Source organism: Dermochelys coriacea, chromosome 3 (assembly GCF_009764565.3).
Source record: "Dermochelys coriacea isolate rDerCor1 chromosome 3, rDerCor1.pri.v4, whole genome shotgun sequence".
Classification (NCBI taxonomy): domain Eukaryota; kingdom Metazoa; phylum Chordata; order Testudines; family Dermochelyidae; genus Dermochelys; species Dermochelys coriacea.
This window is the reverse complement of record NC_050070.1, coordinates 90416514-90437582: the sequence shown is the minus strand read 5'-3', so window position 1 is coordinate 90437582 and position 21069 is coordinate 90416514. Positions and strand designations below refer to the sequence as shown.

The 21069-nt window shown below is 40.6% G+C and overlaps 1 protein-coding gene across 1 annotated transcript; it reads right to left on the bottom strand.

Moving 5' to 3' along the window:
• Positions 1-236: 236 nt before the first annotated feature.
• On the bottom strand, positions 237-20705 carry LOC119853755 (amine sulfotransferase-like). The gene is made up of 7 exons (XM_038397198.2): positions 20574-20705; positions 12263-12436; positions 10454-10662; positions 8326-8452; positions 4180-4274; positions 1610-1790; positions 237-475 (listed from the first exon to the last, which is right to left on the bottom strand). The coding sequence occupies exons 2-7, from the start codon at positions 12402-12404 to the stop codon at positions 351-353; spliced, it is 879 nt and encodes a 292-aa protein (XP_038253126.1). The 5' UTR covers positions 12405-12436; positions 20574-20705; the 3' UTR covers positions 237-350.
• Between the last annotated feature and the right edge of the window lie 364 nt (positions 20706-21069).

Here is a 21069-nt window from a genome sequence, read left to right as displayed (position 1 = left end):
CAGGGCTGCAGAGCAGACACTCGGGATACTGTATTTTGTCTGCTGGCTGTTGATGTCCAGGCTGTCAGCCACAGCCTCAGGGCAGTTAAGGCACCCAGGTTTATAGGTCATGTGAGGACACAAACCCTGACTGGCCTAGATTGCACCCCAGAACATGACAGTACGTAACACCTTTTCCTATCTTAGAACTGGGGTACTATGGTGATGTGAAAATACATGTAAGAAGGAAAAAAATGTGCAGGTTTAAAATCTTTAATGTGCACAGAATGATGGATTTTTATGAATACTGGAAACAAATGTATTTTCATTCTCTTTAGCGCACTTTCACCTCTTTCCAACCGGAAACGAGCCTATATGTCGTCATTAATATCCCAGGTGAACGTGGAAGACAGGTCTTTCATTTTCTCCTTAAAAACCTTGTCAAACCTTTCACTCTGTGCCACAGTCATTGTGTTCTTCCAGTCTCCAACGATCCCTGGGGCAGGAGACACAGAAGAGGAATTGGTGGTTAGATGCTCTGCTGCCACTTGGACATTTTATTATAATTTGAATATCGCTTGCACGGGTAGGGGCTGTGAATGCTGCTAGTTGGGTGCAGTTCCCTGTCTCCTCAGTTCCTTCCTCTCTTATATCCCCAGAACGTAGCTCTCTAGGGCTTTGGCGGTACATTTCCAGTCCTGAAGGTGTGGGTCAAATAACTTTGACTGCAGTGCAACTAATTTGACCCAATATTTCTAGACAATGTCACTAATTTTGTTTTAGGAACCAGTGGTTTTATACATCTCATTTATCATCTCCTGTACTGATTTATTTCACTGCAAATTTTAGAAGAAAAGGAAGTAGTTAAGAGAAATATGAGCTTCTTTGAATATCCTTTTCCGGCAATGCTTGTACTTAAGAGTTTGCAGTGGTTCTCTACCTTTTCCATACCACAGTGCCCACTACCATCTAGCTGGGTCCCCCTCCTATTCAGCAGTATAAGAAGACCACAACCCCCAGACATCTATTCACGACTCTCCTATATAAGGGCTACAACATGAAAAATACCCCTCTCCTCTCAGCCACAAGAATTGTCCCATAGATTTTATTTCTTTGGCTAATTTCATACTCTAAATAACCCCTGGAAGCTGTAGAGACAAAATCAGGTCCGATACTCACCATGTGTGAAGTTTCCCAGAAGAGCTAGACAGAAATGCTTTCAGTTTTCTCTAATATTCACGTTTTAATTTCTCAAAGACGACCCTTCCCTTTTACAAGTGGCACAAAATGAATGTTACCCTCCAAAAGAGCTTATTGAACATTTTCATTTATAAAATATATGGACACCTTTTTCTCACAGATCAAAAGACAGCTGCACTACTTTGCTCAGCAAACATTTAAGACATTACATTGAGCAAAGTAGTGCAGCTCTCTTAATCTGTGAGAAATGGTGCCTGATGCATTGTCACACAGCGATACACCCTCACTCAGCAGTCTTAGTGCCCCAAAGCCAATTGTTTCCTGGGGACATAAAGTTGTGATTGGAAGTCCTAGGCAGCGAGATTCAACACATCCTATGCCAGGATCTGCAGGACTAAATATTTATTAGATTTGGCTGCTTCTGCTTTACCTTTGCGAAGAAAGTGTCCTTTGCCTCGTTCCAGGAGATTGCCTAGCATGAACTCATAGTTTGCCCTGGGATCAGTTTTCATTTTATCAAATGTAGCATTTTCCACAACAGCGTCCAGCTCTTTTTCATTTAGCTGCTTTCCTAAGAACTTGCATATTTTCAGCACAGCTCCTCTGAGATCCTGAAATGAACATTATTTCGAAGTAACTATTTCCCAAATAAGGAAAATAAAAGAACTAACTACATAAAACGATAGAGTAAAGGGTAATGGGATACTTAAATAAAGGAAAACTGAGCATAGGGATATAGCACTAAAGAATAAAGTTGGCTTCTTCTTTGGGATCTTCAGTCTTACTACACTACTTTATAAGCAAGATTTTAATTCCCTCGAAGAGGCTACAGCAGCCTTAAAAACTGACAGGTGAGAAGCAAGTTAAGCCACTGCAAATTCCTTCATCATTAGCCAACCCATCCTCATGGCCTAATGAAGAGACAAAAGGCTCATTTCTGTGAGCTGTTGATAAACCAGAGAGGGTTCAGTGAGTAGTCACAAGAATGATTAAAGCTTTAGAAAACATGCCTTCCAGTGACAGACTCAAAGAGCTCAGTGTATCAAGGGCTACTAGCCAGGATGGGCAGGGACGGTGTCCCTAGCCTCTGTTTGCCAGAAGCTGGGAATGAGTGACAGGGAATGGATCACTGGATGATTATCTGTTCTGTACGTTCCCTCTGTGGCACCTGGCATTGGGCACTGTCAGAAGACAGGACGCTGGGCTAGATGGACCTGTGGTCTGACCCAGTATGGTCGTTCTTATGTACTTATTTAATTTAACAAAGAGAAGGTTAAGATGTGACTTGATTACAGTCTATAATTACCTACATGGGGAACAAATCTTTATTAATGGGCTCTTCAGTCTAGCAAAGAAAAATATAACACATCCAAAGACTGGAAGTTGAAGCTAAACAAATTCAGACTGGAAATAAGATGTACATTTTTAAGAGTGAGGGTAATTAACCATTGAAACTATATATCAGGGTGGTCATGGTGGATTCTCCATCACTGACAACTTTTAAATCAAGATTGGATATTTATCTAAAAGATCTGCTCTAGAAATTATTTTGGGGGAAGTTCTGCGGTCTATGTTATACGGAGATCAGATAAGATTATCACAATGGTCCCTTCTGGCCTTGGAATCTATGAATATATATATCAGAAGTTGGACCTCTTAATGGGAAGGGTCTTTCCTCGCTTTGTTAATCAAGCTTGCTGGTACTATCAACATGCTTCCTGCTGAAGTCAGCCGAGGGGATGCTGCTGCATCTCTACCTATTTAGCTAAGAGGTGCACTCAGATACTCCAGACCTTGTTTAGAAAGAGTGATTAAAATCAGTTTAAAATGGATTTAATTCAACCAAAACAAACCCATGTATGGACACTCAAAGTAGTTTAAACCTGACTTCTGTTAAGCTAGGTGAAGTTGTTAAGGAGTCAAAAGCTAGCTGAGCTGTTAGAAAAGTGAAAAACTAGTTTCTAAAAAAAATTGAAATTTTGAAGAGTTGTGTACTTTTCAAAGATTTCACATAGATATTTTAATTGAAAACATCAAACTAATTCTTAAAATATTTTATTTACTAAAAACCTAGTTTTGAATAGATATTGCAATAAAATATCATTTTTCACAAAAAATTACAAGAAGATCTTCAGTTTTGCAAAAAAAGGCCATTTTGACAAAACATCTTTTGTTCTAAAAGCAGTTTGAGATGTTCTAAAAATGTAACAAAACCTCTCCTTTCCCTTTAGGATGCCTCATGGGATGGGTTGTGTAGCTGCCATCCTGCTATGCAGGAAAAGAAATAAAGTAAAGCAAGATTATTATCTTTTCTAAGTGTACTCAGATCCAGCAGATATTCTTCATTTGGAAGCAAATGATACCTCTTCTGACGAAGTGAATTAGGCTCCTATGTGCTATTGAATGTCAAGGGGAGTTAAGTGGCTAACTTACTTTGGTTCTTCTGACCATCTCACCCTATGGTTCTGATTCTTCCACCCTTACTCACACTGAGAAGTACTTTTTTAAGTACTCACATTGAAATCAATGAGACCAATGTACCTTACTCTGTGAAATCAATGAGACTCTCCACAGAATAAAGTACAGCTCCATAAGAGGAAAGGTGGTAAAATCTCACTGAAAAATGGAGGCATTTTATTTTCTGTTTCTTTCAGATATAAAAAGAACGAGGAGTACTTGTGGCACCTTAGAGACTAACAAATGTATTTGGGCATAAGCTTTCATGGGCTAAAACGCTCTTCATCAGATGCATTCAATGGAAAATACAGTAGGAAGATACCCTACCCCATTTTTTCATGTTCTCTCTCTCTATATATCTTCCTTCTGTATTTTCCATTGCATGCATCTGATGAAGTGGGTTTTAGCCCATGAAAGCTTATGCCCAAATACATTTGTTAGTCTCTAAGGTGCCACAACTACTCCTCGTTCTTTTTGCTGATACAGACTAACACGGCTAGCACTCTGAAACCTTTCAGATATAACGGGATTGACTGGTCTCACCTTCTTCATCTCTTCATAGGTGAGGAAGAGAATATTGAAGTCATCCCTGTGGGTGTACCAGTCTCTGATCTGATCGAACCAGGAGCCAGCCAATACTTATGAAGGAGAAAAATTATAGAAATAAACGTTAATGATCTCAAACAGAAAAACTGTTCAATTATTGACATTTTTGCATCCTAATACTCTCACAAGCATGGCTGCAGAATCGATAGAGCAGACTTCCTTTTTTCAGCTTCTCTTCCCTCTACTGTTGGGGGGATATTTGGGCTCACAGAGATGTTATTCCAGTTCCTGTTTTTATTGACAGCCTTATTCTGGATTATTTTTCACCTTAAACATGAGATAAAAGAGGACCAAGTCCAGTTTCTCATCTAGGGATCTGAGTTTTGTTTTTTCCACAAACAGACAGACCATTACATGATAACGAAAACACATTGCACTGTTTCCTCTAGAATCCACTGGCACCAATGAATGGTACATGCACCCAGCACTACATATTTGCACTTTTTTGTCCTGGATTATTTACCCATAGATAATAGTTTCCATTGCTTTTGATGGATTAGTAATCACAAACCTACAATTAAATTGATAGATTCTTAGATTAATAGATTCTCTGGTCAGAAGGGACCATTGTGGTCAACTAATCTGACTTCCTGTATAACGCGGGCCATTAAACTTCCCCCAATAACTCCTAAACATATCTTTAGAATAACATCCAATCTTGATTTAAAAATTGTCATTGATCGAGAATCTACCATGACCCTTGTTAAATTGTTACAGTGGTTAATTACTCTCACAGTTAAACATTTATGCCTTATTTCCAGTCTAAATTTGTCTAGCTTCAACGGCAAGCCATTGAATTGTATTATACCTTTCTCTGCTAGATTGTTCTCCATGTAGGTACTTACAGACTCTAATCAAGTCATCCCTTAAACTTCTCTTTGTTAAAAAAAACAGATTGAGGTCTTTGAATCTCTTGCTATAAGGCACATTTTCTAATCCCTTAATCATTCTCATGGCTCTTCTCTGAGCCCTCTCCAATTTATCTGCATCCTTCTTCAATTGTGGGCACCAGAACTGGACACGGTATTCCAGCAGTGGTCACACCAGTACCAAATACAGGGGCAAAATAATCACGTCAATGTTGATGCCCAGGGTGAAACTAATCTCTTCCATTCCTCTCTGTCATTTGATACTACTTCCATCCATTCGATGGTGTTATGATCAATTATTCTGATCTCCCTGTGAAGGGTTCTTTTTAAGGTCTCTTGGGCACCCTCATTTCCCACCCTCGTTTCCTCTTGACGGCTTCATGTGGGACTCTGTGTGTTGGCATCTGAAGTGCATGCTCCATATAGTCCAGTCCTTCCTTCTAATTCTAGTGAAAATAAGCTGCTGGACGGTGATTTCTTGGATATATTTATTGGTGATGACGGCTCTCCATCCAACATCCAGAATCTTTGTAGGCACTTATTTTCAAAGGCATCTGATTTTCTGTTTAATATTCTAATAGATCTTTACTTATCAATGTCATACGTTAGCACAAAGAGGTTAGTGACTTGAAAATTCTCAGTTTTGCATTGTTGCCGTATATCTTTGATGTCCATGTGTTGTGGAGTTTAGTGAATGAGGTGGATATTTTCTTAACTTTGATGTCACATTATTCTTGATGTGCCTGTTGACTAGAATGGTACTGCCCAGGTTGATGGATTGTTCCACTTTCTTGATGTTTTTGCCTTCTAATATGAAATTACCGCTTGACATCTGAGTATTGGGGATGTCTGTAACTGATTCTGAGCCCTGTTTGACCTGCAGGTTTCACCAGGTTGTCTTTCTTTGTTTATAGCTTTTCCAGGGTATTGTCTCAGTCTAGGTCTTCTAGGCTTTTGCCATCTGGGGACCAGTTTTTGTGTTACTAATACACTTCTTCATTATCCTATCTATGGCAATGCCAAACAAGAGCAAAAATAAAATGTGGCCCTGTTTCACATAAGTGTCCACAATGAACCACTCTCTTGTCAGGTTGTTCACTCTGATAGAGCAACCTTGCATCTCTGTATAAGGCCGGTATGGTGTTGATGGGTTTAGCTGGAATTTCGCAGGACTGAAGAATATTCCACAATGCACACCCATGCCAGCTGTCAAATACCTTTTGATAGTCAATGATATCAATGATGAAGGATACCAGGAATTCACTGAATTGTGCTTCATGTCTGACTTAGTTCTTGCAAGCACCCTGTTCCCTTCTAGAGACATACACAAGGAACCATGGAATTTGACAGATGGCAAAACAAAAAAAGAAATCAATTGCATCTGCATGAGTTGGAGATTCAGGTCATCTGTCCAAGATGCATGGGCAGATTTTGCCATAGATGACAGGAGCAACCAAAATGACAGTTTGCATTGCCTAACTGAAATTAAAACTGAGAAAGGCCAACGTTAAACAGAAAGCGGCAAAGAAATCAATAATATAAAATTGAAAACAAAAGTGTGCTCTGAGAAATTCCAGCATGAACTATGGAACAGATTTGGGGTGCTGACAGAGGCAGAGGAAGGTGAGATAGAGATTGGACCTGAAGAAAAATGCCCAGTGCTCTGAGACAATGTGATTCAAGCAGCAGCAGTCACCGCCTAGTATCAGCACACACACAAAGCAAGGACTGAATAAGCCAAGAGACCTCGCATCTCAACTAGGAAAGAAAAGCACTGAAAGGAAAACTCCTGAATGCTAAGACAAATGAAATATTAGAAGAAGCAAAGGGAAAGTACAAGAAAGCAGACAAAGCAGTGAGAAGTGTGGACATTTCAAAACAGGAAATGGGCCAATAAAAAGCCAAGATGAAAAAAGGCTTACATCTGAGGTGTAACAGAACGACACATGGGCAGAGCATGTCAGACAAGTCTTCAACAGACTCAGCCCCAGATATTGATGAAACATGTGAACCTAAACTACTTGGCATTAACATTGAAGCAACAGAGATGTCAGCAATACAGGCCGCAATTAAGAAGATGAAAAACAACAAAATGGCAGGAGATGATCAAATCACAGCAGAAAAGTGAAAAGAACTGGATCCCACTACCCTAATAAAGCTGACAGAACTCTTCCAAGTTCTGGGGAGAAGAGACCCCTCCTGACAAGTGAAAACATGGAATCATTGGCAGAGTACCTAAAAAGGGTGATCTCACTGATGGCAATAACTGGAGAGGAGTCACACTACTCTCTGTTGTAGGGTAAATCATCTGTAGTGTGGTTCTACATGGGACAAAAGAGGCAGTGGATTCAAAGCTTAGGGCAGAAGAGGCTGGATTCAGGCCCAAAAGATCCTGTGCAGATCAGATAGTCACACTAATTCCAATCATAGAAGAACGTGTAGAATATATTTTACTATGTACTGAAATTTTCAGTGTGCCATAAGCTGCCTTAGTGAGAATTTTGCATTGTCAGAGATATTAAGAGAGAACTCAGGATCTAGATAGGTTAAAGCTGAGTATTTTGGCTCTTTGGAAGGTAGAAATAGTGGTTTGGGATTGCAGGATAGGCATAATGATTGTGGAAAACTACTAAACCAGAAAATTAATTGTAGAAAACTACTTCTCTGTGTTCTCTGTATAGTGCTCATCCTCATCTCCTCCCCTGTGTTATTTGAGCACCTAAGTGGAGTTGAAATGTGTTGAAATCTTCATAGGTTTCAGAGTGAACATCCAGTTGAGATACACGAGGCTACTGCAACACTTTATCGGTTAAATGCATGTGCCTATGCAGCCCCCCTGGACTACCTTTGCACAAAATCTCTATTGTGAGCTGTGAATGATACTGCATTTATTGCAACCTTAGACCCCAGGTTGTGAGGTTGGGGCCAGGATTTTGACCAGCTCCACCGTCTAAGTAATTTACCCATTCAGATAGAAGAAAAGGAGTACTTGTGGCACCTTAGAGACTAACAAATGTTTTTGAGCATAAGTGAGCTGTAGCTCATGAAAGCTTATGCTCAAATAAATTTGTTAGTCTCTAAGGTGCCACAAGTACTCCTTTTCTTTTTGCAGATATAGACTAACATGGCTGCGACTTTGAAACCACCCAGATAGGTTACTCAGGCTGTGGTCAGTGAGCAGGGTTTGGCCTTTTAGCAGTAAATGAAACCTTACCTTTCCCAGCTAAAAACCTCTCCAGAAAAATATTAAAATCTGGTATTGTCTCAAGTAGGACTGAAAGGCTGGAAAAATGAAAATAGGAAACCACAACATCCTTTGGGTTTCTGGCTACATAAATAACCTGCAAGGTAAAAAGAGTGACAGTCTCAGGTATATTAATGGGACACAATTAACCTACAAATCTATGGTTTTATAAAATACTTGCTATTGCTGCAAGTAACATTAAAAATCATTATCTCTGAAAAGGGTTAAATAAGTACTTTAGTAAATAGTTTATCCTGATTTAAATGAATGGGATTTTTTGTGCGTCTTTGCCAGCATTTCCTGTACATTCAGTGGCGTTATTGCGCTTCCTTAATTCTAAAGACCGTCATACAAATGCAAAACTGTCTACATATGATAATACCATTGACCTCAAGGGGATTACTCACTGTTGTAAAGTTAAGCACATGAGTAAGTGTACTCAGAATCAGGTCTTCAAGTTATTTCCAGTTATTTATATGAGTCTTTCACACAGCAAGAGAGGAGCAAAACCATTTAAAAATCATGGGAAATGTGACAATAAGCAGCACAAAAATTAACAGGGAGTGCAGTTGCAGTGTACTATCTGAAAAGAATGTAAACTTGAATAAAGTCATTTGATTTTGAGTTCCTTTTTAATACAAACACTCTTAAGTGAGAAACAGATATTTATTTGTGTTTATTGTGTTTGGTATATTGGTAAAGTATTTCAGTGAAAAACATTTATCCTTAGACTTGAATCATAGTAAGCATGAATTTACTGCTCTTTCAAAAAAATTGCAGCAGGAGTTATTTTTTAGAGAATTGTAATGGATACAATGTTTAAAAAGTAATGCTAAAATGCATTGCTGTACACCTCAACCAATTTCTCCAACAATTTGGAGCTGAGAATTTCTGGAAAACCACACAGACAGCTGAGCCATATGGTGGTGCACAGTAAGAACAGCCAGCCAGAAGCCATGAAGAGAAAAACACCCTGCGCCATCAACATGGTCTTAAAATTGTGAAAACCTTCAAGAGCCCTGTAAAATATACATAAGCAATACAAGATTTCCCAATGTCTGTAGTTAAAATTGTGCTATGTGTAGCTTAGGAGATGTTGTTCCATTTACTTTTAGCATCCCTGTAACTTTAGGAGTCTTTCTGCATAGGAAAATGGGGCTGAGCTATAAAGCCAATCAGGAGGAAGTTTCCTACCAATTGAGAGGTTGCACTGATGGAGCTCATGCGGTGCAAGCTCTGCTCATCTTATTATAGGTGTTACTGCAACAGAGATAAGGAAGCTGCATGGGTGACTATGAAGGGAGTCTCATGGGGAAGTGGGTGCACAGCACATGCCACCTTTCATGGGAGATCCAGGTAGCAATGTAAGAGATTGGCATCGCTCCCACTAGGCAATTCTCACACTTTCTCTACAATTACAGCAGGCCAGCACTGCATACCTTCAGTGTGAATGACTCTCTCTTTAGATTAAGGAAAGCAACACAGCAGGGCAGGGCAGGGCAGGGCAACCATCTCCATGAGAGAGCTTAGTTGAACCCCTGGCCCTGGGAGATCCTTCCTCTTGAGCTGCATCTGGCATAGTCCACCCCCCTATCATTAGCAAGAAGTTTCCTGATGTTTAAAGATGCAGCAGACATAAAACATGGATAACATAAGAGTTTACAATTACATAGCTACATACAACACAACAACAAAACCACTGTAATTTACAATATAACATGCAGACTGTAATGATCCTAACCCATCAATAATGCCCCTTTTAGGGTGAGCTATCATGATGAGGAAGAAGCAGCTCCGTTTCTTGGCCCAGAGGTCAAGCACAGCAGTCCCATGAAAAATGGGATCTCCACGGAAACTGGACACTGAAGTCCTGAAGTCCTGATTGAACTTGTTTTCCCCCCTTCGGCTGAGTCTAAGGACATGGAATGGGGCTTGGGAGGAAGTGAGCCCCAGCCCCATGCAGGGGAGATTTCCTTTTGGAAGGGTGGTTGCAGGGAGGACAGACAGTCTGGCCCAGAGGATTTAGACTGATTTATTGGTGAAAGCTACAAGTTTTCCTCGATAAGGTTAATTAAATTGTAAAAATACTATCACCTACTTTTGCTCTCCTATTCCTCAGATCTCTTGGAACTAAATAGTAAGGCAGGTGAGTAGCAAAGAGACGAGGTGATGGATGATGGTCATAATGTATATTAGTTACATTATACTCCAGCCATGGGACTCTGTGTTTTGTTTCCATATTTTCTGTTCCATCTCGATGGCCTTCATGATAAATCAAGCTCAAAATATTCTGCATCCACACAGTTCCTGGGAAAGAAAATAGCCTTATTTAAAACAGCTTTGATGCTAATTTTATTTGTAATGTCATGTAATAATCTGCCATAATCACAATCTCATCAAAACTGTGTCTCATTTTGCTTTATAAATAAAGTACAAAAATTTATCTTAAAGGGAATCTATTAATGCAGCAGGGATGGGAATCCAAACAGCATTATATTTTTGTATATTTTAGTATAAAAATCCTGTATCTATCTATGTGCTGGTCAATAACTAAATCTTCAAATATTTTTACCTAGGGTATTCAGGTTCCCCATGGAAACGGTGATTGCTACATACAGTTTTTCTCCCTCTGATGTAGCCTCAGTGCTGCAGGATGACTGTACATTACAGTAATAACCAGTGGATTCACTGGCCCTATCCAAAGCAGACTGTATACCGTAGTTCTGAGAGTTTTTAATTACCCCTGTTCCACCTCCCAAAGTGGAAGAGCACTGGTGCTACTTCAGGGCTCATGCAGAAGGCTCACACTGGTCTGTCCTTTCTGTGCATGTTACATGACCTCCCAGCGATACCAGGAATTCTCTACTAAGAAGTGCCAAGGGTACTTTAGTAGCAGAATTGGGCATGCCAAAAGCTGTGTTACAATGTTTAGTATCCATTGAGGTAAAGAGTCTTTCTCTCTGAGCTCCTCACAGAGGAGTTGGTTCTGCTATATTATAACTCTTCAACTGCAAGTAATTCTCAATCCTCATTGGTTGGAAGAGGTGCTATTCTTGTTTTAAGAAAATATATCACTGTGAAGTCTGAGAACAAAAATGCTGATCACCTGAGTACTATGTACTATGTAGTTGGTAGTTCAGCTTGAATATTCTGTGGCAGGCCTGGGATCAATCTGGGGAGGGCGGGTGTTTAGAAGATTGTGCTTTATTTTTTTCCAGTAGAGATGGCTGTCTTGGTGGAGTCTGAGGTTTTGTATTTGTGTCTTAATTCATTAGTCTGAGCACTCACACCACCTTCCCTTTCCATGATCTTATTCACAAAAAGAAAAGGAGTACTTGTGGCACCTTAGAGACTAACAAATTTATTAGAGCATAAGCTTTTGTGAGCTACAGCTCACTTCATCGGATGCATTAGCTCACGAAAGCTTATGCTCTAATAAATTTGTTAGTCTCTAAGGTGCCACAAATACTCCTTTTCTTTTTGCGAATACAAACTAACACGGGTGCTACTCTGAAACATTAACTTATTGTTTCCAAAATATTGCTGACATAAATGTTTACACAAAGGTGCATAAAAATAGTGGTCTACTACAGAAAGAAATAGATGCAATTTATTATAATACATATTTGTGCATAGCTTTGGGCAATATTTGCCCAGTTCAAATATACTTTGCAGATTACCTCTAAAGCTTTAACCTTCTGCCATTGCTTAAACATAGGGATGAAACTGAGATAATGTCTCCAATAAAATATTGGCAGTTAATAGATTTTAAACTGCTACCACCAAAAATAGGTCATAATGGTGGTCAATAAACTTGGCGGAAACGGGGGGGGAGGGAAGGTCAATAAAGGTTTCAGACAAAAATCAGACATGATTTTCCTAAAGGGAATCAAGCAATCAGTCTTACCTGATTTTGGATAAGTAACTACAAATACATCACTGTCTCTGATTTCAAAATCCTCCAGTGAATTTATGTATTCAGGTGTAACAAGGTTTGGTTGGAAATAAATTCCTTTATGTTTGAACAAAAATTCTTCTGATGGCTCCATTGTTAATTCAGTTTCACTCACATGTCAAGAACCTGCAGGTTAGAAAATATAATTTTATGTCCTTTTTATTTTGATGTTATCTATCCTTCAGGACAAAACTTTCAGTACAACATAAACAAAACAGATCCCTTTTTGATAGCAAAATGTATATTAAAATAAAGCAAACTGAATGACAGCATAGAAATGGCACTTTTAGGGACTGGCATGAGAACAGAATATCTTTGGCAGGTAAAAGTGCTTTGTAATACGTTGTCTTTAGGTTCTTTACTCATACAAAGTGTCTGGTATTGTTAGGCACCAATATTGCTTTCATGAATTATCTAACATCACGGAATCCATGTCAATGGGCACTTAAAGTCAGAGCTACTCAAGGAGCTCACCACGAAGTCCAGTGCTTTCTATGAGCGACGACTTAGTCCTTGTGCACAACCAGAGGAACGAGCCTGCATTCCAGTAAATTTTGCGTCTGGAATTTTGTTCACACCATCTTATTATTTAGATTCATAGATTCATAGATACTAAGGTCAGAAGGGACCATTCTGATCATCTAGTCTGACCTCCTGCACAGCGCAGGCCACAGAATCTCACCCACCCACTCCTACGAAAAACCTCACCTATGTCTGAGCTATTGAAGTCCTCAAATCGTGGTTTAAAGACTTCAAGAAGCAGAGAAGCCTCCCTCAAGTGACCCGTGCCCCATGCTACAGAGGAAGGCGAAAAACCTCCAGGGCCTCTCCAATCTGCCCTGGAGGAAAATTCCCTGGAGGAAATGTTAGCCCTAGCTTTGCTGAGTGCAGCACATAAAGTTAACCGCTACAGTGCTAAAAACATTCACTACACTCCTGTGATATTGGTAGAACATGAGAAGAACAGGACTATTCTTTGGGTCATTATAGAGACTAATTGTTAGATTATTGTATTTTAAAGTACTGTATACCAATTGTGGGATTTACCCAACTCCTGTCAGGTATTACCATAACATATGAGCTACTTTATTTCTGATTCTCTCTCTCATATTTCCCTGTTTAATATGTTTCTCCCAGTCTCTCTTGTCTAGTAACAAAAGTTCAGCAAAATTGGAGGGAGGGAGAGGAATCAAGAGTTTTCTCTGATAATTTTATTTTTGGCCACAATATTTTATAAGGTCTCCAACCTGTCCATCAGTGACACCATGCCACATACGTGCCAGTGGAGCACATTGGCTACGTCCTTCCTACAGAGAGTAGAGAGACAATGAAATTGGAGTAAAATGATCTTCTAGAGGATTTCACCTCATATGTCTGTTCCAGTATTTGAGTTGGAACTGGTTTTAAGAAATCACTATGTAGTTTATCAGAATAAGTGAATTGATACCCAGGTTTCGCTTTTTAAGGCTTTCGAATAAGAGATGTCTTTTTTTGTGGTGTACAACTAACAAAGACTAGTAGGTATGTGGGGAAAAAGCCCTTGTTAGTGTGATTAGACAACATACAAGGCTCAATAAGAGAAATTGCACATGCAAGGTCAGTGACATGACTTATGCCTGGCCTAGACGACAGAGTTAGGCTCCACGTAAGGCAGCTTATGCAGAGGCCTGACATCCTGAGTTCCCAGGGACCCCCACTCCACCTGTTCCCCCAAACCCTTGCCTGGCCTCTTCCTCCACCCCCGTACCACATCTACTCCTCCCCCAGTGCCTGCTGCACGCCACTGAACAGCTGATCCACAGCAGGTGGGAGGGTTGGGGGGGATGGGAGGAGCTGATTGGGGGCCTCCGGTGGATGCTGAGCACCCGCTATTTTTTTTTCCATGGGTGCTCCAGCCCTGGAGCACCCATGGAGTTGGCACCTATGCGCGTATGTCAAACTAATTCTGTCAGTGTACAGATGACAGCCTTGCTCCTACCAGCGTAAGTGCCCTACTACACTGACATCATAACTCCACCTCCATGAGAGGCGTAGGGCTTCTGTTGGTGTAGTTAGGGCGATGCAGAGTCTATGTAGCTTACATCCTCTGTGTTCCTTATATCCTCTGTTGGCTGTCATTCTTGTCAATTTGACAGCTTTGACAAGAAAGGCTGGTAGGCTCCTTGCTATAAATCCAACGCCCAGCTCACAGCTTAATCTGTCACCCCACGGCAGCTGTCGTCTGGGCTCCCTGTTCTGAGCTGGGCTGTTGCCCAGGTTCCCTGCTCCCCACACTGAGCCAGGCCGCCCGGGCTCCTGGCTCTCAGCTTTCAACCAGGCTGCCACCCAGGCTCCTGACTCCCCACTGGGAGCCCAGCTGCTGTCTGGGCCCTCGGTTCCCTGCTCCCTGGACTCCTGGCTCTCTGTTCCCCAGATGGCAGCCAGCGAGGAGCAAGGAGTCTAGACAGCAGCCAGGCTCAGAGCAGGGAGCTGGGAGCTCGGGAAGCAGCTCTCCTCGGAGTGGGGATCCGGGAACTGGGGTGGCAGACGGGTTCCCAGCAGGGAGCTCCTTCTGGAGCTGAGAGCCCGGTGCTCTCAGACCTCCACACTGCCCCTCTTAAGTTAGTGCGAACACTCCTGGTAAGGACATGCCCCACAGAGAGAAGGAGGGTAGTGCGAACTTAAAAAAAATGCAGCTGTCATAAATATAAAGGGAAGGGTAACCACCTTTCTGTATACAGAACTATAAAATCCCTCCTGGCCAGAGGCAAAACCCTTTCACCTGTAAAGGGTTAAGAAGCTAAGATAACCTCGCTGACACCTGACCAAAATGATCAATGAGGAGACAAGATACTTTCAAAGCTGCAGTGGGAGGGGAAACAAAGGGTCTGTCTGTCTGTGTGATGCTTTTGCCCGGACCAAGTCAGGAATGCTCTTCAGAACTTCTGTTAAATTAGTAAGTAATCTAGCTAGAAATGCACTAGATTTCCTTTTGTTTAAATGGCTGGTAAATAAGCTGTGCTGAATGGAATGTAAATTCCTGTTTTTGTGTCTTTTTGTAACTTAAGGTTTTGCCTAGAGGGATTCTCTATGTTTTGAATCTGATTAGCCTGTAAGGTATTTACCATCCTGATTTTACAGAGGTGATTCTTTTACTTTTTCTTTAATTAAAATTCTTCCTTTAAGATCCTGATTGCTTTTTCATTGTTCTTAAGATCTAAGGGTTTGGGTCTGTGTTCACCTATGCAAATTGGTAAGGATTTTTATCAAACCTTCCGCAGGAAAGGGGGTGTAGGGCTTGGGGAATATTTTTGGGGGGAAGATGTCTCCAAGCGGGCTCTTTCCCTGTTCTTTGTTTAACACGCTTGGTGGTGGCAGCATAGGGTTCAAGGACAAGGTAAAGTTTGTACCTTGAGGAAGTTTTTAACGTAAGCTGGTAAGAATAAGCTCAGGGGATCTTTCATGCAGGTCCCCACATCTGTACCCTAGAGTTCAGAGTGGGAAAGGAACCTTGACAGCAGCAATTACTGCAGTGGTGGTATATCAATGTAAGTTTGTAGTGCGGTCATGCCCTTAGTTGTTACCAAGTAGTCCTGCTTAAAATCTCTCTCATCCATCTGTTTCAGCTTCGAGGAGCAACAATTTGAACAACACTGGTTGTTTTATACATTTGCTGTTGGATGGAGTGACCTGGTTCTTCTTCTTGGCAAAGCTGATGCAGCCCAATCCAAAAGTGACCTGCACTCAGGGGTGAAAGTAACTTAAGGGACTTTCTGGTATGCAGGGCTGGGGTCCTGATCGGGGCAAGGGGGCCTCAACCAGAAGCGATGGGGTCTCAGGCGGAAGTGGTGTGGCCTTTAAATCCCCATACCCCTTAATTCCCGCCACTAACCCAGGGCTCTGGCAGCAGGCTCCAGTGGTGATTTAAAGGCCCCAGGCTCTTGGCTGCCACTGCTATCCAGGGTTCTATCAGCCAGCTCTGGCAGCGACTTAAAGGGCCATGGGCTCTGGCCCTGCCAGGAGCCCAAGGCCCTTATAAATTACTGATCTGAGGAAGCTGCCCCCTGCCCAGGGCTGGACTATCCAATAGGCAGACTAAGCAGGTGCTTAGGGCACCAGCAAAGCGGGGGGCACCAAAAAAAATGAGATTTTTTTTTAAATTGATATTTGATATTTCAAAAAAAGCATTGAAGTAGTCATCATGGGAAAAATCAGAACTTTATTAGACTTCCTTACATTCCACTGCACACTCTTCCCCCATTTTTCTGTTCTCTTTTTATTACTTATCCCCACCTAAATCAGGGGGGCGTCCTACTAACATAGATCGAAATAATCAAAGGAAATCAGATCCTGTCATGTATTGCAATAAATTTATGGTTTATTATTGATATATTCTTCTGAGTTATACATACTTGATTCATTTTTTCTTTCTTATATATATATCTATATATATCTATACATAAAAATAGTGTATGTTGTGTAATTTCTTTTTTTTTTTTAGTTCAGATAACTGAGATAAGGGGCAGGATGAAATGTAACCAACTGAGTGGAGCACAGAAACATAATCTAGCAGAAGAAAAAAACAAAAACCAGTGAAATTTTCCAAAATCTTCCAAAGCTGACATCATTTTACAAAGGGAATCAATTAGAAGCAACATCTTCTCTCAGTAGCACAGACATCGTTCCAAAACCTGTAGGTGTTTCAGAGACTGACCCTTCTTCTACTGGTGAAACAAACACCATTCCAGAACATGTGGATGTGTCAAAGACTGTAACTGATCATCCTACTCCTGGTGGTAAAACAGACATTGTTCTAGAAGGTGTGGATGTGTCAGAGACTGAACTACTCATGCTGTAAATAATAAGAGAAAAGATCCTGGTATGTGGGTTGATTTCAATACCAATGATGTAGTTTACTGGGTAGATCATGGACCAAAGGACTGTCAACACCACACTGTGCTATTTGAGAAATCACGTTGGACTTTTACCAATGGCAAACAAACAAGATATTGTCCACAAAAAATATTTTTCAGCATGAAAGCGAATGGTGAGAAATACACTCGAGAATGGCTACTGTATTCACCATCAACCAGATCTATGTACTGTTTTGTTTTCAAACTTTTTGCAAATAAACCTTCAACATACCGGTTTGCTGCAGATGGATTTAGTGATTGACAGAATACTGTTTTAATTGAACTAAATGAAAATAGCACAACTCACAGAGATTCAGTGTTGACATGTTTAAATCGAACAGGACTTTGGTTTGACACAAAAATTGGAAGAACAAATTAAAGGGGAGCATGAATACTGGCAACATGTCTTGCAGCATGTTATAGCTGTTATTCAAATATTAGCTGAACTTTGGTCTGCCATTCCGGGGGATCAAATGAGACATCTGGTCCTTGCAGAATGGAAATTTCTTGGGACAGTTGGAGATTGTGGCTCAGTTTGACCCATTTTTATCTCAAAATATGGGAATGCTGGCAAAGGTAACCCGTCATAGTTATCCAAGGCAATATGTGATGAACTCATTGGTCTAATGAGTGACAAAGTTCATTGAGCTATTGTGGATGAAATAAGTACTGCTGGGTACTTCAGTTTATCTGTCGACTCTACACCTGATCTTTCACATATTGATCAATTGAGTATTGTACACAGATATGTGTCTCCCACAGAAGGAAAACCAGTAGAACGATTTATAACATTCCTCAATTTGAAAAGCCACACTGGTGAAGAAATGGCAAATCAAGTACTGCATTATCTGTGCCAAGTTTTCAAAATAGATTTCTCAAAGTGCAGAGGTCAATCTTATGACAACGCTGCCAACATGTCAGGGCGTTATCAAGGAATGCAGAAGAAGCTTTTAGAACAGAACAAATATGCCATATTCATGGTGCTGCACCAGGTGCTGCACATGCTCTGAATCTTGTTGGTCGCAGTGCTGTTGATTCTTGTCCGGTGGCAGGAAGTTTTTTCTCAACAGTCCAGTTACTTTATATATTATTCTCTGCCCCAACACATCGATGGGCAGTTCTTAAAACATATTTGGGCAATGATCGTGTGTTGAAATCTCTTTCTAATACTCGCTGGGAGGCACATGCAGTGGCAACAAGTGCCATTCTGGAGTCCTACTCAAAGATTGTGGATGCATTAGAAAGTACAGCTGAAGACCAATCACAAAAGGGAGAAACTATACAAGAGGCAGAAAACATTGCAAACAACATGCAAGAACTAGAGTTTGTATTCATGTTGACCATGTGGAATGAAATTTTATAACACTTTAACCACGCAAGTCAAGCTCTCCAAGAAAAAGAATTGGATTTGAAAACATGTGCAGACCTCTGTCAATCATTAGCAGACCACTTTGAGGAATGATCTTGAAAGATTTGAAGAAATATCAAAAGATATCTTGCCTGATACTAACTACAAAGAAGCCTAGTCCCGCAAGTGAATTAGGAAAAAACAAGCAAATGATAGCCGTGCAACAGAAACAGCATTGAATCCTAGAGACAAATTTCATGTATCTACTTACTATGCTATAATTCATACACTTGAAGCTCATATGAAGAGGAGAGGTGAAGTGTACAAAGAAGTATCAAGTAGATTTTCTTTTCTAAACGATATGGACTTATCTGACGAACAATATTCACAAAGTTCCCAACAGCTAGTTGACTCTGTTGAATTGAACATGAATCTCTGTGGAGAAGTACGGCAGTTCCACTGTTATATGCGTGCAAAGTTTAATGAAACAGGAAAAATGAAATTCAGTCACATTGATCTTCATGACACAGTACTGAAAGACGGAATAGAATATGTATTTCCAAATGTAGAGATCGCACTACGTATTTTTCTAACATTGATGATTACTAACTGCTCTGCAGAACGCTCTTTTTCTCACCTGAAAAGAATAAAAACCCCTCAGCGAACAACAATGTGTCAGGACAGACTTGATTCACTTTCCCTATTGTGTATGGAAGCAGACATGGTTCATCAAGTCATTTTCGATGAATTTATCCAGAATTTTGCAATCAGAGTTTGCAATCAGAAAATCTAGAAAGAACCTATTTTAATTTCAGCATACATGAAAGTTTTGTGTCATTTCGAAAAATAAAATTTTATTTTACCCCCCACTCCATCAAGACTCCAGATAACAAAGCTGTTACTGTATCTGTTTAAACTCAGCCCAAAGCTGTCAAGCTGAGAAAGCAAAAGTTGAGCAGTAAGAAGATCTGGGGAGAGACCAGCTTCATCTACTCGTGCAAGAACCAGTCTTGGGGACTTTATCATTTTGCTTCCTAAGTGCACGCAAGGGGCAGAACCATACCAATGCGCAGTGCCCAGAGAATCCTTTCTCTTGAGGACTCCATAAAATGTTCAATTTAATACTACGTTTTTGGTTTTGCCCAGTGAATCTGCTAATCTCCATGTTTCGTAATGGAGCTTTTAAATCATATTGAGGAATAATATTTTTTACAGGTAGATGTGTCTATGGAAAGCACCATGTGATAAAATAGATGGGTCCTAAGATAAAACAGATCTCATTCTACTAAAATAAATAATAAATAAATTAATAAATAAATTAGAAAACAACACATAATGATATGCTCTCACCCAGCAGGGCTGCAGTCACCTTGAAGATTCACCCTCTTCCTGCTTTCTGAATGCAATCAGCCCCCTGCTAATTTTATTACTTGCATTCTTTTTTTCAATTTTTAGAAAAATTCAGCTTCCTTTTACCCTTCAGGCTGCACTACAAGCTCTACAGAAGTTTTCAGCTTGATGGACACTGCAAAAAGGCGGGTCTAGAGTGGTCACTCATTTGCAGGAGTACAGGAGTTATAACCTTTCTACAAATCTCAAATTCCAGCACTGATGTGTAGAATGGCATCAGGCCAGCCAGGTGCAACAGTTGTACTCCTATACAAACCTGTTTCTCCCTTAACTTTTCTATCCATCTCTGCTGACACAGCAGGAACTATCCATTGCCAGTTGAAAGCTCCATCATCATGCTGATACTGTTAAACAAACGATGGCTTAGATTACATTTACTTTCACCAGTCAACTCTTTAACACACACTGGTGTTGTGACTTCTTCGTTGGATAACCACACCAAAAACAGCATTTGAGGATCAGATTCCCATGCCACTCAGCTTATTGCCAAAGAACAGTGATGGAAAATATTTCCACTGCATACAGTTCAATGCTGAAGCTCATAAGATATTTAATTCATTCACATATTTACTGATGGAGATGTTTTGGTAACATATAATAAAATAATATTTACCTTCTCTGCTCTATTTCTGCTGCTCCAAGACACAAGCCCACACTCCTGCCTTCCACTTGAATAAACAAGACTGATACTCACTCCTAGAAACAGGAGAATACTTTCTTTACAGCTGGTGTGCAACCTGATTGGAGTTTTATGGGGGTGTGGTTTTTTTCCTTGATGTAAGCAGCATCAGAATGAGCTCTACTCTGACATCTGATTGTGAGCTGTGGAAAAGGACTTCAGGGGCTGATCTCGTTTGAATGGGCATACCCACCCTCCCTAGCATGATGGGACTGCTTGCCCAAATGGTCACTTTGGCTGCTGTGGGATCCCCAGTCTTTTTGTTATTGGGGCAGGAGTAATAAAATGTTGTTATCCTGGTCCTGTGAATCAAGGACAGTAGAACTGTACTTGGCATTTTATGACAGAGGGACTCGCCCTTAGATGCAAGTGTAAGCCTAATACAGTAGGAAACTAAATGCAGGTAAATCTCACCCTCAGAGATGTTCCA